The following is a 15,953-nucleotide window of genomic DNA, read 5'->3' as shown; positions in this document are numbered from 1 at the left end:
CAAGGCTGCAGTGGGCCAAGCTCGCGCCACTGCACTCCAGCCTGGGCGACAGAGTGAGACCCTGTCTCAAAACAAAACAAAACAAAACAAAAAACCTTAGAGGATTAAAAAAAAAATTTATAGCGGAAATATAGTAACGAGTTGCCCTGGGCTCGTCTTCGTTCAGCCTTCGCCTCCGCTCAGCCGCCGCCTCCGTTAGAACGGCAGCTGGTGCTGGGGGATCCTTTTGCGCACGCGCACAGCCTCTGGCCGGCTATGTCCTCGAGCGGGTTCCATCCTCTACCCAGCGCGCGCGAAGGCTACGCAGGTCGACTCGGGAGCGCGCACGCAACTCCGCCTCGCGTCCGGCCCGCGAATCCCGCGGCGTCCAGCCCGGGTGGTCCGGGCCGCGGAGGGAATGCCCCGGAGGGCGGAGAACTGGGACGAAGCCGAGGCAGGCGCGGAGGAGGCAGGCGCCGAGGAGGCAGGCGCCGAAGAGTACGGCCCTGAAGAGGGCGGCCGGGAGGAGTCGGGCGCCGAGGAGTCCGGCCCGGAAGAGTCCGGTCCGGAGGAACTGGGCGCCGAGGAGGAGATGGAGGCAGGGCGGCCGCTGCCCGTGCTGCGCTCGGTGAACTCGCGCGAGCCCTCCCAGGTCATCTTCTGCAACCGCAGCCCGCGCGTCGTGCTGCCCCTATGGCTCAACTTCGACGGCGAGCCGCAGCCCTACCCAACGCTGCCGCCTGGCACGGGCCGCCGCATCCACAGCTACCGAGGTACGGGCCCGGCGCTTAGGCCTGACCCAGCAGGGACGATAGCACGGTCTGCTGAAGCCCCTCAACCGCTCCGGGGTCCATTTTGCAGACGGGGAACTGAGGCCCCTTGAGGCGGGACACATCCAGGGTGACGCTGCTCGCAAGCGTCAGAGCATTCTTTTTTTTCCCCCCCGAGACGGAGTCTCACTCTGTCACCCAGGCTGGAGTGCAGTGGCGCGATCTCGACTCACTGCAGCCTCCGCCTTCCGGGTTCAAGCGATTCTCCTGCCTCAGCCTCCTGAATTGCTGGGATTACAGGCGCGCGCCACCACGCCCGGCTGATTTTTGTATTTTTAGTAGAGATGGGATTTCACCATGTTGATCAGGCTAGTCTCGAACTACTGACTTCGTGATCCGCCCGCCTCGGCCTTCCAAAGTGCTGGGATTATGGGCGTGAGCCGCCGCGCCCGGCCCAGAGCATTCTTTATAAGGCTGAATAGTTTGCATTTGAAGGTGGCTCCTCTCACCCCCCGCCCCACGTGTATTTTCCCCTAAAAGAAAAGCTCGGCCGGGCGCGGTGGCTCAAGCCTGTAATCCCAGCACTTTGGGAGGCCCAGACGGGCGGATCACGAGGTCAGGAGATCGAGACCATCCTGGCTAACACGGCGAAACCACGTCTCTACTAAATACAAAAAACTAGCCAGGCGAGGTGGCGGGCGCCTATAGTCCCAGCTACTCGGGAGGCTGAGGCAGGAGAATGGCGTGAACCCGGGAGGCGCAGCTTGCAGTGAGCTGACATCCGGCCTGCGCGACAGAGCGAGACTCCGTCTCACACACAAAAAAAGAAAAGCTCCATCTTTAACATCCCATCTGTTCAGTCCTGATGACTCCAGTGGGCCAGTTCTGCGCAGTCTCTGCCCTCATGGAGAACATATTCCTCCTGGGGAGACAGACAGATGCATTAACTGACAGGAATAAGCCAGGGTCATGTTGACGCCGGAAGAGCCGACCGTGTGTGACGTGGGAGCTTGACCTACCTGCCTGCTCGGAGTTGGAGGGGTTGCGGTTGTGTGGTTTCAGTTAAGGAGCGCTTCCCAGAGAAGGAAGGGAGCAGGATGGAGTAGGAGCTAGCCAATCCTAGGTAAGACGTTCTAGACATGCATACGTTGAGACCTGGAGTCTTGAGAGAGGAAGCTCTAAAGGTGATTTTACCCCCTAGGAATGTGGAGGCATTGAAATTTTTTTTTTTTTTTTGAGACGGGAGTCTTGCCCTCCAAGCTGGAGTGCAGTGGCCCAAGCTAGAATGCAGTGACGCAAGCTAGAATGCAGTGACGCAAGCTAGAATGCAGTGGCGCAATTGCGGCTCATTGCAATATCTGCCACCTGGGGTCAAGTGGTTCTCTTGCCTCAACCTTCCGAGGATTGGGGATTAGAGGCGTGCGCCACCATGCCTGGCTAATTTTTTTTTAGTAGAGATGGGGGTTTCGTCATTTTGGCCAGGCTGGTCTCGAACTTCTGACCTCAGATGATCCACCGGCCTTGGCCTCCCAAAGTGCTGAGATTACAGGTGTGAGCCACTGCGCCCAGCCCTTTGAAAGTTTTTCTATATATATATATATTTGAGGTGGAGTCTGGATCTGTCACCAGACTGGAGTGCTGTTGTGCAATCTTGGCTCACTGCAACCTCCCGATGCAACCTCCGGATGCAACCTCCCGACTCCCTGGTTCGAGCGGTTCTCCTGCCTCAGCCTCCCGAGTAGCTGGGATTACAGGAGCTTCAAGTATGTGCTCTTTACTTACCGTCTTATACCTTGAGCATGTCACTTGCCTTCTCAGACCTGTTTTCTCATCTATAAATGGATCTGTTGTGAGGACTGACTGAGATAATGTTACTAGAAGAGCTTTGTATGATATTTAAGCAGAGTGAGAGGCAAGCTTTTTAGCTTTTTGTGTAGGTCAGGGGAAATGGAGAAAATAGGTGCCCTGACTTCGACCAGTGTGGCTCTTTTTTTTTTTTTTGGAGATGGAGTCTTGCTCTGTTGCCCAGGCTGGAGGGCAGTGGCATGATCTCAGCTCATTGCAAGCTCCACCTCCCTGGTTCACACCATTCTCCTGCCTCAGCCTCCCGAGTAACTGGGGCTACAGGCACTCGCTACCACACCTGGCTAATTTTTTTGTATTTTTAATAGAGACGAGGTTTCACTGCGTTAGCTAGGACGGTCTCAATCTCCTGACCTCGTGATCCGCCCGCCTCGGCCTCCCAAAGTGCTGGGATTACAGGTGTGAGCCACCGCGCCCAGCCACCAGTGTGGCTCTTTAACAACCTTTGCTTGTCCTGATAGGTCACCTTTGGCTCTTCAGAGATGCAGGGACACACGATGGGCTTCTGGTTAACCAAACTGAATTATTTGTGCCATCTCTCAATGTTGACGGACAGCCTATTTTTGCCAATATCACACTGCCAGGTACTGATGTTCAGTTTTACTTTTTAAAAAGATAAGGTTGTTTGTTGTGGATAGGCCACTTGAAAAATTAAGCCCAGTCCTTAATTTTTGCCTGATGTCAGGCAAGGTATCCAATCTTTTTGTATCCTATTCTCTACCATAAATAAAATGGAACTGATGTATTTGTATGTTTTGTGTTAAAGATGTTATGGTGTCTCAAAAGCACTTTGGGCTCTTAAGAGACAAGCAAAATTAAAGTATCACATCATAGATTAGTTTTGTAGAATTGTAAAATTATGAATACCTTTTGTTTCCCTGGCCGAATTGTGCCTGGAGCTCCAGGAGAACAATGTGTAGAGCATGAGATATTTTGGCTTATTTCTTGTTGACTTCTAATTTTTTTAATTTTTTTCAGATGGAATCTCGTTGTGTTGGCCAGGGTGGAGTACAGTGGCGCAGTCCTGGCTCACTGCAACCTCTGCCTACTGGGTTAGCGATTCTCCTGTCTCAACCTCCTGAGTAGCTGGGACTACGGCATGTGCCACCCACCCCGCTAATTTTTTGTATTTTTAGTAGAGACAGGGTTTCACCATGTTAGCAGGATGGTCTCCATCTCCTGACCTCATGATCTGCCTGCCTCAGCCTCCCAAAGTGCTGGGATTTACAGGTGTCAGCTGCAGCACCCGGCCTGTGTATTTTTATTTTTATTTTAATTAATTTATTTATTTGAGACAGAGGAGTCTCCCTCTGTCGCCCACGCTGGAGCGCAGTGGCATGATGTTGGCTCACTGCAAGCTCCGCTTCCTGGGTTCATGCCATTCTCCTCCCCCAGCCTCCCCGGTAGCTGGGACTACAGGCGGCCGCCCCCGTGCCTGGCTAATTTTTTTTGTATTTTTTAGTAGAGATGGGGTTTCACCGTGTTAGCCAGGATGGTCTCATTCTCCTGACCTCGTGATCCACCCGCCTTGGCTTCCCAAAGTGTTGGGATTACAGGCGTGAGCCACTGCGCCTGGCCTATGTATTTTTAATTTAACACAATCAAGCTCACAGTGCCAATCAGAGGTATATTTATTTTTGTTTTTATTTTTAGAGAGTCTTACAGTGCCATCCAGGCTGGAGTGCAGTGGTGTGATTTCAGCTCACTGCAGCTTCTGCATCCCAGGTACAAGTGATTCTCCTGCCTCAGCCTCCTGGGTAGCTGGGGTTATAGGCGCCTGCCACCACACCTGGCTAATTTTTGTATTTTTAGTAGAGACGTGGTTTCACCATGTTGGCCAGGCTGATCTTGAACTCCTGACCTCAGGTGATCCGCCCACCTCAGCCTCCCAAAGTGCTGGAATTATAGGCATGAGCCACCGCGTCTGGCCTGTTTTTTTTTTTTTTGTTTGTTTGTTTTTAATCATTGAAGATTGGTATAATACTTCACTATTTGTTTGAAGCTCAAATGATTTTATCAGGGTAAACCCTAATAAACTGATGTTCCTGTGGGTAAAAAAACTCACTAAAGACCAGCAATGCATGGTGGCTCATGCCTATAATCATGCCTGTAATTCTAGCACTTAGGGAGGCTGTGGCGGGAGGGTCGCTTGAGGTTAGGAGTTCTTGACCAGCCTGGACAACAAAGTGAGACCCCAGCTCTACAAAAAAAATTTTTTTAAATTACCTGGCTGTCTTAGCATGTGCCTGTAGTCGCAGCGATTTGGGAGGCTGAGGTGGGAGGATCCCTTGAGCCCAGGAGTTTGAGGCTGCAGTGAGCCATCATCACACCACTGCACTCCAGCCCAGGTGACAGAGTGAGACCCTGTCTCAAAAAAGAAAACAAACAAAAAAACAACCCACAAAGCCCCCCAAATACATGGGTTTCATAGGATTCAAACTAATACGTGTGCATAGATTCTGTTTAAGGAAGTAGATATATAAAAATGAGCATTGCTGAGTTAAATTTGGTAAATTTGCCTTATAGAATACCCTTAAGGAGTATGTTTCCAGTGAGTGTAAAATAGGAATTGGGATACCCAATTCAGTTGTACTAGATTTTCGAAGTACACATTGTTTTGGTTATGTGTTTTGTGACTACCACCCCAAAAACCACCTTTTTTTTTTTTTTTTTTTTTTTGGGAGACAGAGTCTCACTGTGTCACCCAGGCTGGAGTGCAGTGGTGTGTGATCTTGGCTCACTGCAACCTCTGCCTCTTGGGTTCAAGCGATTCTCCTGCTTCAGCAGCTGGGAATACAGGTGCGCACCACCAAGCCTGGCTAATTGTTTGCATTTTATTGGAGACTGGGGTTTCACCATGTTGACCAGGCTGATCTTGAACTCCTGAGCTCAGGCAACCTGCCTGTCTCAGCCTCCTAAAGTGCTAGGATTACAGGTGTGAGCCACTGCACCTGGCCCACCATTTTATTTTGTTCATAATTCTGTAGTCCAGGCTGGGCTCAGCTAGGCGGTTACTCTGCTGGTGGTAGTCGTTGGTATGGCTGTCTTTTGCTGGCAGCTGGGGGCTGGACCTGTCCCTCTTTTTTTTTTTTTTCTTTTTTCTTTTTTTTCGAGATGGGTTCTCACTCTGTCACCCAGGTTGGAGTGCAGTGGCATGATCTCAGCTCACTGCAACCTCTGCCTCCAGGGCTCAAATGATCCTCCTCCCACCTCAGCCTCCCCAGTCGCTGGGACCACAGGCACGTGCCCCCATGCCTGGCTAATTTTTTGTATATTTTATAGGGACAGGGTTTTGCCATGTTGCCCAGGCTGGTCTCGAACTCCTGAGCTCAGGCGATCTATTCACGTCAGCCTCCCAAAGTGCTGGGATCACAGGCATGAACCACCATGCCTGGCCAGGGCCTGTTCCTCTTTATGTGGTCTCTCTAGCACGGTGGCTCAGGGCTTTCAAAAGAATAAAAGCAGAAGTCGACAGGCCTTTTTAAGGCTTCGACCCAGAATTGCAGTGTTGCTTCATCCACATTCAGTTAGTTAAAGCAGTCACAAGCCCAGCCCATTTCAAGGTGAAATTACTACCCTGAGGTGTCCATAGGGGGCCATCAGTATAACACACTGCCACATACATGCACTCACTTTTTTTCTTTAACCTGAAGTGAGATCCATCAGTAGTAAAGGTAGCTGTTGGCAAAGCCTCTTGCTCATTCCTTGTACTGAGACCCTAGTCTGCCACTGAGGATTTGGTTTTTGCCCTTCCAGTGTATACTCTGAAAGAACGATGCCTCCAGGTTGTCCGGAGCCTAGTCACGCCTGAGAATTACAGGAGACTGGACATTGTCAGGTCGCTCTACGAAGATCTGGAAGACCACCCAAATGTGCAGAAAGACCTGGAGCGGCTGACGCAGGAGCACATTGCAAATCAACGGATGGGAGATTGAAGATTTCTGTTGAAACGTACACTCTTTCATCTCAGCTTTTGATGGTACTGATGAGTCTTGATCTACATACAGGACTGCTTCCTTACTCAGTTTCAAAGTGTCTCATTCTCAGAGTAAAATAGGCACCATTGCTTAAAAGAAGGTTAACTGACTTAACTAGGCATTGTGATGTTTAGGGGCAAACATCACAAAATGTAATTTAATGCCTGCCTATTAGAGAAGTATTTATCAGGAGAAGGTGGTGGCATTTTTGCCTCCTAGTAAGTCAGGACAGCTTGTGTGTAAGGAGGTTTGTATAAGTAATTCAGTGGGAATTGCAGCATATCGTTTAATTTTAAGAAGGCAGTGGCATCTGCTTTTAATGGATGTATAATACATCCATTCTACATCCATAATGGTTGGTGACTTGTCTGCCTCCTGTTTTGGGAAGACTGAGGCATCCTTGAGGCAGGGACAAGTCTTCGTCCTCTTTGAGACCCCAGTGCCTGCACATCATGAGCCTTCAGTCAGGGTTTGTCAGAGGAACAAACCAGGGGACGCTTTGTTAGAAAGTGCTTAGAGGTTCTGCCTCTATTTTTGTTGGGGGGTGGGAGAGGGGACCTTAAAATGTATACAGTGAACAAATGTCTTAAAGGGAATCATTTTTATAGGAAGCACTTTTTAAATTTTCTAAGTTGTGCACTTTTCTTGGTCCACTCTTGTTGAAGTGCTGTTTTATTACTATTTCTAAACTAGAATTGGCTTTCTATAGTTGTGATAATAGCATTTTTTGTAACTTGACAGCTGCACAGAAAATAGAAGAAAATCTGCATGTTTGATTCTAGTATTAATGGGCAAATAAGTTTTTGCTAAATGTGAGTATGTCTGTTCTTTTTTGTAAATATGGGACATTCCTGATTGATTTGGGTGTTTTGTTTTGTTTTTTTGAGACAGAGTCTCGCTCTTGTCACCTGAGCTGGAGTGCAGTGGCGCCATCTCGGCTCACTGCAACCTCTGTTTCCTGGGTTCATGCGATTCTCCTGCCTTAGCCTCCTGGGTAGCTAGGATTATAGGCGCCCGCCACCACGCCTGGCTAATTTTTGTACTTTTAGTGGAGACAGGGTTTCGCCATGTTGGCCAGGCTGGTTTCAAACTCCTGACCTCAGGTGATCCGCCCACCTCAGCCTCCCAAAATGCTGGGATTACAGGCGTGTGAGCCACCGTGCCTGGCTGATTCGGCATTTTTCATTAGGCAGGACCAGGTGGCACTTCCACCTCTAACCTCTGGTCCTACCAGTGGATTCATGGAGTAGCCTGGAATGTTTCATAGTTTTCTAAATATACAAACTCTTATAGGCTGGACTTAAATTCATTAACTCAAATTCAATACTTCTATCACACTTAGTTTTTTGTAACTAATAGCTTTTTTTTTTTTTTTTTTTTTTTATTCTATTCCTCCCCTAATAGCTTTTAAAAAACTATCCCCAGTAGAGAAACATTTGGAAAAGACAGAAAACTAAAGAGGAAGAAAAAAGATCCCTATTAGATACACTTCTTAAACACAGCCACATTAACAGTTTGAACTGTTTCCTTTCAGCCTTTTTAGGGCATATATTGGTTGATTTTTACATAGTTGAGATTGTACTGTTTATACAGTTTTATACCCTACTTTTTCATTTAACTTTGTAACTTAACTATTTCTCTATGTTATTATAAGCTTTTCACAAACATTAGTGTAGTCTTCCTTTTATAATTGATGTTTGGGGGTATTTCTTGGCATCTTTAATTCCTTATCCTAGCCTTTGGGCACAATTCCTGTGCTCAAAAATGAGAGTGACGGCTGGCATGCTGGCTCACGCCTGTAATCCCAGTGCTTTGGGAAGCCAAGGAAGAGGACTGCTTGAGCCCAGAACTTCAAGATGAGCCTGGGCTCATAGTGAGACCCCATCTATACAAAAAAATTTTAAAAAATTAGTGTGGCGGCACACATCTGTAATCCTAGCTACCTGGCAGGCTGAGGTGAGAAGATCATTTGAGTTTAGGAATTGGAGGCTGCAGTGAGCCATGAGTACGCCACTGCACTCCAGCCTGGGGGACAGAGTAAGACCCTGGCTCAAAAAAAATTCAGGCCAGGCATGGTGGCTCATACCTGTAATCCCAGCACTTTGGGAAGTCGAGGCAGGCAGATCACCTGAGGTCAGGAGTTCAAGACCAGCCTGGCCAACATGGTGAAACCCCGTTTCTACTAAAAATACAAGAATTAGCCAGGTGTGGTGACGCACGCCTGTAATCCCAGCTACTCAGGAGGCTGAGGCAGAATTGCTTGAACCCAGGAGGCGAAGGTTGCAGTGAGCTGATATCACACTGTTGTACTCTAGCCTGGGTGACACAGCGATACTCTGTCTCAGAAAAAAAAAAAAAAAAAAAATTCAAATCAGAGTGAAGTGAATGAGACACTCCACAGTTTTCCTTCTACTGCAAATTTCAACTGATTTTAGCCCCTTCTTTCAACATTCAACAAATAGTCTTTTTTTTTTTTTTCTTTGAGATGGAGTCTCACTCTGTTGCCCAGGCTGGAGTGCAGTGGCATGATCTCTGCTCACTGCAAGCTCCACCTCCCGGCTTCAAATGATTCTGGCTCACCCTGCTGAGTAGCTGGGATTACAGGTTCCTGCCACCATGCCCGGCTAATTTTGTATTTTTAGTGGAGATGGGGTTTCACCATGTTGGCCAGGATGGTCTTGATCTCCTGACCTCGTGATCCACCCACCTCAGCCTTCCAAAGTGGTGGGATTACAGGCGTGAGCCCCCGCGTCCAGCCAGCCTTTTTTTTAACCTTTGTGTCAAAATGATAGTTCATGTTTCTCTTGTTAAAACATGTAGGCCGAGCACGGTGGCTCATGCCTGTAATCCCAGCATTTTGGGAGGCTGAGGCAGATGGATCACCTGAGGTCAGGAGTTCAAGACCATCCTGGCCAACATGGTGAAACCTCATCTCTATTTAAAATACAAAAATTGCCAGATGCGGTGGCTCACACCTGTAATCCCAGCACTTTGGGAGGCCGAGGCGGGCAGATCAGGAGGTCAGGAAATCGAGACCATCCTGGCTAACATGGTGAAACCCTGTCTCTACTGAAAAATAGAAAACATTAGATGGGCGTGGTGGTGGGCGCCTGTAGTCCCAGGTACTCGGGAGGCTGAGGCAGGAAAATGACGTGAATCCGGAAGGCGGAGCTTGCAATGAGCTGAGATCATGCCACTGCACTCCAGCCTGGGCAACAGAGTGAGACACTGTCTCAAAAAAGAAAAAAAAAAAACAAAAATTATCCGGGCATGGATACGGGCACCTGTAATCCCAGCTACTCGGTAGGCTGAGGCAGGCAAATCTCTTGAACCTGGGAGGTGGAGGTTGCAGTGAGCCAAGATCACACCATTGTACTCCAGCCTGGGCAACAAGAGTGAAATTCCATCTCAAAAAAAAAAAACAAACAAAAAAAACCATGCAGTTTGAGTACTGTGTTTTTGGTGTTGTCCAAGGAAAATTAAAAACCTGTAGCGTGAATAATATATGTTTTTCATTTGAAATCTTGTGAATGTATTAAATATATAGCTCTTAAGAGACTGTGAAGTTCCTATTTTAAGTTTTTTTTTTTTTAAAGCTGTTCTTTAATACATTAAATGGTGCTGAGTAAAGGAAATAGGCAAGGTGTGTTGTGTGGTGTTTTAACCAGGCACTTCTCTCTCAGAGAGTTTTGAAACCTGTTTACATAAAGGCCCAGGATGAGAAGGAGATCCAGACATAAGCCACCAGCCTCATTCCAAGTCTCTTCTCTTTCCAACCCTGGATTTTTTTTTTTTTACTTAACATTGTTTCTTTTAGCTTTATTTTTCTTATAAAAGAAATATATCACTATACAAAATTAAACACTACAGAAAAATATTAAGAAGAAAAACATTCACCTCAGAAACAAAGTTTTTTCCCATGAAAACAGGACCCAAAAAGGTAAGTGGTTAGTATTTCACCAGCAATTAATTATGTTGAGAATAAGGCCAGGTGAGGTGGCTCACACCTGTAATCCCCGCACTTTGGGAGGCCAAGGCGGGCAGATCATCTGAGAGAAGGAGTTCGAGACCAGCCTGGCCAACATGGTGAAACTCTATCTCTACTAAAAATAAAAAAAACATTAGCTGGGTGTGGTGGCGTGTGCCTGTAATCCCAGCTATTCAGGAGGCTGAGGCAGGAGAATTGCTTAAACCTGGGAGGCAGAGGTTGCAGTGAGCCGAGATTGCACCATTGCACTCTAGCCTGGGCGACAAGAGTGAAACTCTGTCTCAAAAAAAAAAAAAAAATATATATATATATATGTTGAGAATACAACAGTGAGGGCATGTGCTAGAAATCAGTGCACTAAGGATATGAAATAGATATCAATGTTTTACACACAATGTGTGAACACCAGTGTGAACTTTTCGGATACTTTCACCCTGGGTCTCTGTATCCCATTCTTAGCACCTCAGTCCCACTCTCTGCTAGTCGCAGGCTTCCTGATACCCCTTCAATACAGATTGAGTATCCCTAGTCCAAAAATTCCAAATCCAAAGTGCTAAAAAATCCAAAAGTTTCTGAGTCCTGACGTGACTCCACAAGTGGAAAATTCCACATGTGAGTACTTAATACAAACTTCGTTTCATGTGCAAAACTATGAAAAATATTGCTCAAAATTACCTTTAGCCTGTGTCTATAAGGTGTATATGAAACTGGTGTTGTGATGTGTATGTTTTCTGTTTTTGTTCCTGGCTCATAATTCCCACAGCCCTTGTTATGGATGTGAGCCACCTTGCCTGGTTAATTTTTTTTTTTTTTGAGATGGAGTCTTGCTCTGTCGCCCAGGCTGGAGTGCAGTGGCCGGATCTCGGCTCACTGCAGGCTCCGCCTCCCAGGTTCATGCCATTCTCCTGCCTCAGCCTCCCGAGTAGCTGGGACTACAGGCGCCCGCCACCTCGCCTGGCTAGTTTTTTGTATTTTTTTAGTAGAGACGGGGTTTCACCGTGTTAGCCAGGATGGTCTCGATCTCCTGACCTCCAGATCCGCCCATCTCGGCCTCCCAAAGTGCTGGGATTATAGGCTTGAGCCACCGTGCCCGGCCCTGCCTGGTTAATTTTTAAGTTTTTTTGCAGAGATGGGGTCTCGCTCTGTTGCCCAGGCTGGTCTTGAACTCCTGGGCTCAAGCGATCCTCCCACCTTGGCCTTCCAAAGCCCTGGTATTACAGCCCTCATTTCAGAGAAGGTCCCACCCCATACCCTGGGGGAAGGAATGGTGACATAAAGCCTCGTTAAAACCATGAGGACAGTGGAGAGCGTCAGGATAGCTGAACTTGTAGAGATTCCTGGAGGGTAGTTTGTCCAGGGAGGGGACAGAAGCTCTGTGCCCCTTACCTATGCCTTGGTCTATGCATTTCTTCATCTGTATCCTTTATTACATCCTTTATGATAAACCGGGTAGGCCGGGCGTGGTGCCTCACACATATAATCCCAGCACTTTGGGAGGCTGAGGTAGGAGGATTGCTTGAGCCCAGGAGTTCAAGACCAGCCTGGACCTCATAGATCCTGTCTCTACTAGGGGAAAAAAAAAAAAAAATTAACCAGGAGTGGTGGCGCATGCCTGCAGTCCCAGCTGTTCAGTTTGCACTCCAACCTGAGTGACAGAGCAAGACCCTGTCTTGAAAAAATGACTGGTAAACATTTTTCACTGAGTTTTGTTAGCCACTCCAGCAAATTAAACCCAAAGAGAGGGTGGTGGGAACCTTAACTTGAAACTAGTTGGTCAGAAGTTCTGGAGCCCCAGACTTGATACTGGTGTGGGGATGGGGGCAGTCTTGAAAACTGAGCCCTTACCCTGCAGGATCTGATATTGTTTCCAGAAAGATTGTGTCGGAAGTGAATTAGAGGATACCTAGTTGGTGTTCACTGCAGAATTGATTGCTTGCTCTTGGGAAGAAATCTACACATTTGGACAGAAAAGTGTTCTGGGTTGGTATTGTGTTCGTGTGGAATCTAGAGGAAAAACACTGTTTGAGAGTTTTTCTGAAATAGGTAATGAATTTCACCTTTAGACTTGGGTCCCATCCTCAAGATACCTCATTATATATATGCACATATTTCAAAATACAAAAAAATCTGAAATTGGAAACACCTTCAGACCCAAGCATTTCCAATGAGGGATATTCAACTTGTTTTTCCCCTTCCTTTCGGCACACCTAAACTGCCTGCCCCAACAAAACATTTTCCTGCCCCCACCCCTCGCCACACATACCCAGTAGTCCATTGGCAGGTCACAGAAAATTGAGGTACACGTATGATGGACATGAGAAGGATTGGGCAATAGTACTCGATATATGAGAGGGAGAAAAACCCACAAAACTTGTTTCAAAATTCAAAACATGAAACTGCAGGAAAATACAAGTCTGCTTGACATACAAACTAATGGCAGTAGGCTCTCTCCCTGTCTGTCAGATGGAAAAACACAAAAGACTGTTGCTTTCCAATTGGGAAAAGTTGAATCCTGGAGGCCTGGGGCTGGCCCCACAAATGCTAATAACAGAGCTGAGGTTACTGAAAGGCTGGGGGGAAGTCGTATTGAACCATTTCATCTTAACATAAGTTGGAGGAGAGTTAATTGGGCAAAGGACAGTTAAGCAATTTGCTTGATGGGGAATGACATGAGATGATAGTTTGTCCTTTGTAGGAGGGTGTTCATTACCTAGGCCCAACTCAAGAATTTTGAGAACTCTTGTTGTAGCTATCCCATGCTCACGAACCTCAGATAGGAACTGTGGTAAGGGCTTGTATTAGTCTGTTCTCATGCTGTTATGAAGGAATACCCCCAAGGCTGGGTAATTTATAAAGAAAAGAGGTTTAATTGACACAGTTGCTCACGGCTGGGGAGGCCTCAGGAAACTTAAAATCATGGTGGAAGGCACCTCTTCACAGGGCAGCAGGAGAGAACGAATGTCAGCAGGGGAAATGGCAGACGCTTATAAAACCGTCAGATCTAGCCGGGCGCGGTGGCTCAAGCCTGTAATCCCAGCACTTTGGGAGGCCGAGACGGGTGGATCACGAGGTCAGGAGATCGAGACCATCCTGGCTAATCCGGTGAAACCCCGTCTCTACTAAAAAAATACAAAAAACTAGCCGGGTGAGGTGGTGGACGCCTGTAGTCCCAGCTACTCGGGAGGCTGAGGCAGGAGAATGGCATAAACCAGGGGGGCGGAGCTTGCAGTCAGCTGAGATCCGGCCACTGCACTCCAGCCCGGGTGACAGAGCGAGACTCCGTCTCAAAAAAAAAAAAAACAACAACAAAAAAACCCGTCAGATCTAATGAAAACTGTCACTATCATGAGAACAGCATGGGGGAAATTACCTCCCATGATTTGATTAAATTACCTCCCACCGGGTCCTTCCCACAACATGTGGGGATTATGGGGATTACAATTCAAGATGAGATTTGGGTGGGGACACAGCCGTAGCATATCAGGGCTGTTCCAGCAGGTCTGGGTTACCCTGGCCTGGAGCAACTCCAGGCAGTAGGGAGGACTTTGAGAAGGTCTAGTGTGCCTCTGGGGCAGCTGTTTTCCAATACTTGTTTATACTTGGCAGCCTTTAGGACTTCCACCCCCTCTGATAGATGCAGAAAGCAGATCCCTCTGGAACAGACTCCAATATTGGAAATAAATGTACATCCATGGGAGATTGCCCAAAATAAGTATGGCACTCCTAAATAAGCCATTAAAAAGGATAGGGGCCAGGGGCTGCGGCTCACGCCTGTAATCTCAGTGCTTTGGGAGGCTGAGTTTAGAGAATCGCTGGAGGACAGGAGTTTGAGACCAGCCTCAGCAATATAGTGAGACCTCCATCTCTACCCGAGTAGCTGGGATTACAGGTGCATACCACCATACCTGTCTAATGTTTGTGTTTTTCGTAGAGACAGGGTTTCACCATGTTGGCCAGGCTGGTCTCAAATTCCTGACTTCAAGTGATCTGCTTGCCTTGGCCTCACAAAGTGCGGGATTGCAGGCATGAGTCACCACACGTGGCTGAAAATTTTATTTTTTCAATTATAATAGAGACAGGGCCTTGCCATGTTGCCCAAGCTGGTCTTAAACACCTGGGCTTAGGCAGTCCTCCCGCCTTGGCCTCCCAAAGTGCTGAGATTATAGATAAACATGCACCACCACACCTGGCCTTATGTTTGTTTTTCTTTTTTTTTTTCTGAGACGGAGTCTCCCTCTGTCCCCCAGGCTAGAGTGCAGTGGCGCGATCTCGGCTCACTGCAAGCTCCACCTCCCGCGTTCATGCCATTCTCCTGCCTCAGCCTCGAGAGTAGCTGAGACTACAGGCGCCTGCGACCATACCCGGCCAATTTTTTGTGTTTTTAGTAGAGACGGGGTTTCACCGTGTTAGCCAGGATGGTCTCGATCTCCTGACCTCGTGATCCGCCCGTCTCGGCCTCCCAAAGTGCTGGGATTACAGGCATGAGCCACCGCGCCTGGCCATGTTTGTTTTTCTTAATTTTTTTTTTGTTTGTTACTGTTTTTTGTGTTTTGTTTGTTTGTTTGTTTTTGCCTTTTCTTTTTCTTTTCTTTCTTTTTTTTTTTTTTTTTTGAGACGGAGTCTTGATCTTGTTGCCCAGGCTGGAGTACAATGGCACAATCTCAGCTCACTGTAACCTCCACCTCTGGGTTCAAGTGATTCTCCTGCCTCAGCCTCCTGAGTAGCTGGAATTACAGGCATGCGCCACCACACCCAGCTAATTTCGTATTTTTAATAGAGACGGGATTTCTCCATGTTGGTCAGGCTGGTCTTGAACTCCTGACCTCAGGTGATCCACCTGCCTCAGCCTCCCAAAGTGCTGGGATTACAGGTGTGAGCCACTGCACCCAGCCATGTTTAATAGAGGTGGGGTCTCACTATGTTGTCGAGGCTGGACTCCTGGGCTCAGGCAATCCTCTCTGCTTGACCTCCCAAAGTGTTTGGATTACAGGGGTGAGCCATGGTGCCCAGCCCATCACAATTTTAGATGTTCATCTTTGCTCCAGAAAATCTAGTTTTAGGAATTCACCTTAAGAAAGAAAAAACAAGTGTGAATAGATGTACATATATGAAGTTTGCTGCAGTATTATTTAGAATAGTATAATACTGGAAATAAATTTATACTGATAGGAGTTTGGGCACGTATAGTATGGTGTTCCTGAATAAGCCATTAAGCCGGGCGTGGTGGCTCAAACCTGTAATCCCAGGACTTTGGGAGGCGGAGGCGGCAGATCACCAGGTCAGGAGATCGAGACCATCCTGGCTAACACGGTGAAACTTCGTCTCTGCTAAAAATACAAAAAAAAAAGAAGCCAGGCGTGGTGGCGGGCGCCTGTA

The 15,953-nt window shown here is 47.6% G+C and overlaps 1 protein-coding gene across 3 annotated transcripts; it reads left to right on the top strand.

Annotated features, from left to right (window-relative positions):
- Positions 1-57: 57 nt before the first annotated feature.
- Positions 58-10,226, top strand: VHL (von Hippel-Lindau tumor suppressor). 3 transcript variants are annotated; one of them, XM_031663132.1, is made up of 4 exons: positions 58-752; positions 3,074-3,196; positions 3,591-3,664; positions 6,369-8,649. In XM_031663132.1, the coding sequence occupies exons 1-4, from the start codon at positions 398-400 to the stop codon at positions 6,378-6,380; spliced, it is 564 nt and encodes a 187-aa protein (XP_031518992.1). In that variant the 5' UTR covers positions 58-397; the 3' UTR covers positions 6,381-8,649. The 3 variants fall into 3 exon arrangements, with proteins under 3 accessions (XP_031518992.1, XP_003894160.2, XP_003894161.2); XM_003894112.4 differs by lacking the exon at positions 3,591-3,664 and having other exon boundaries at positions 133-752; positions 6,369-10,226; XM_003894111.5 differs by lacking the exons at positions 3,074-3,196; positions 3,591-3,664 and having other exon boundaries at positions 102-752; positions 6,369-10,226.
- Positions 10,227-15,953: the final 5,727 nt, after the last annotated feature.

The sequence above is a fragment of the Papio anubis genome, chromosome 2 (genome assembly GCF_008728515.1).
Source record: "Papio anubis isolate 15944 chromosome 2, Panubis1.0, whole genome shotgun sequence".
Classification (NCBI taxonomy): Eukaryota; Metazoa; Chordata; class Mammalia; order Primates; family Cercopithecidae; genus Papio; species Papio anubis.
The sequence above is the reverse complement of the archived record's forward strand: the minus strand, read 5'-3'. Positions and strand labels throughout refer to the sequence as shown.

Bases quoted from the DNA above. Each gene is read 5' to 3' on its own strand.
- VHL (XM_003894112.4), top strand. From the start codon at position 398: ATGCCCCGGAGGGCGGAGAACTGGGACGAAGCCGAGGCAGGCGCGGAG. The intron at 753-3,073 runs GTACGGGCCCGG...TTGTCCTGATAG, and splicing joins CCGCATCCACAGCTACCGAG to GTCACCTTTGGCTCTTCAGA. The intron at 3,197-6,368 runs GTACTGATGTTC...TTGCCCTTCCAG, and splicing joins TGCCAATATCACACTGCCAG to TGTATACTCTGAAAGAACGA.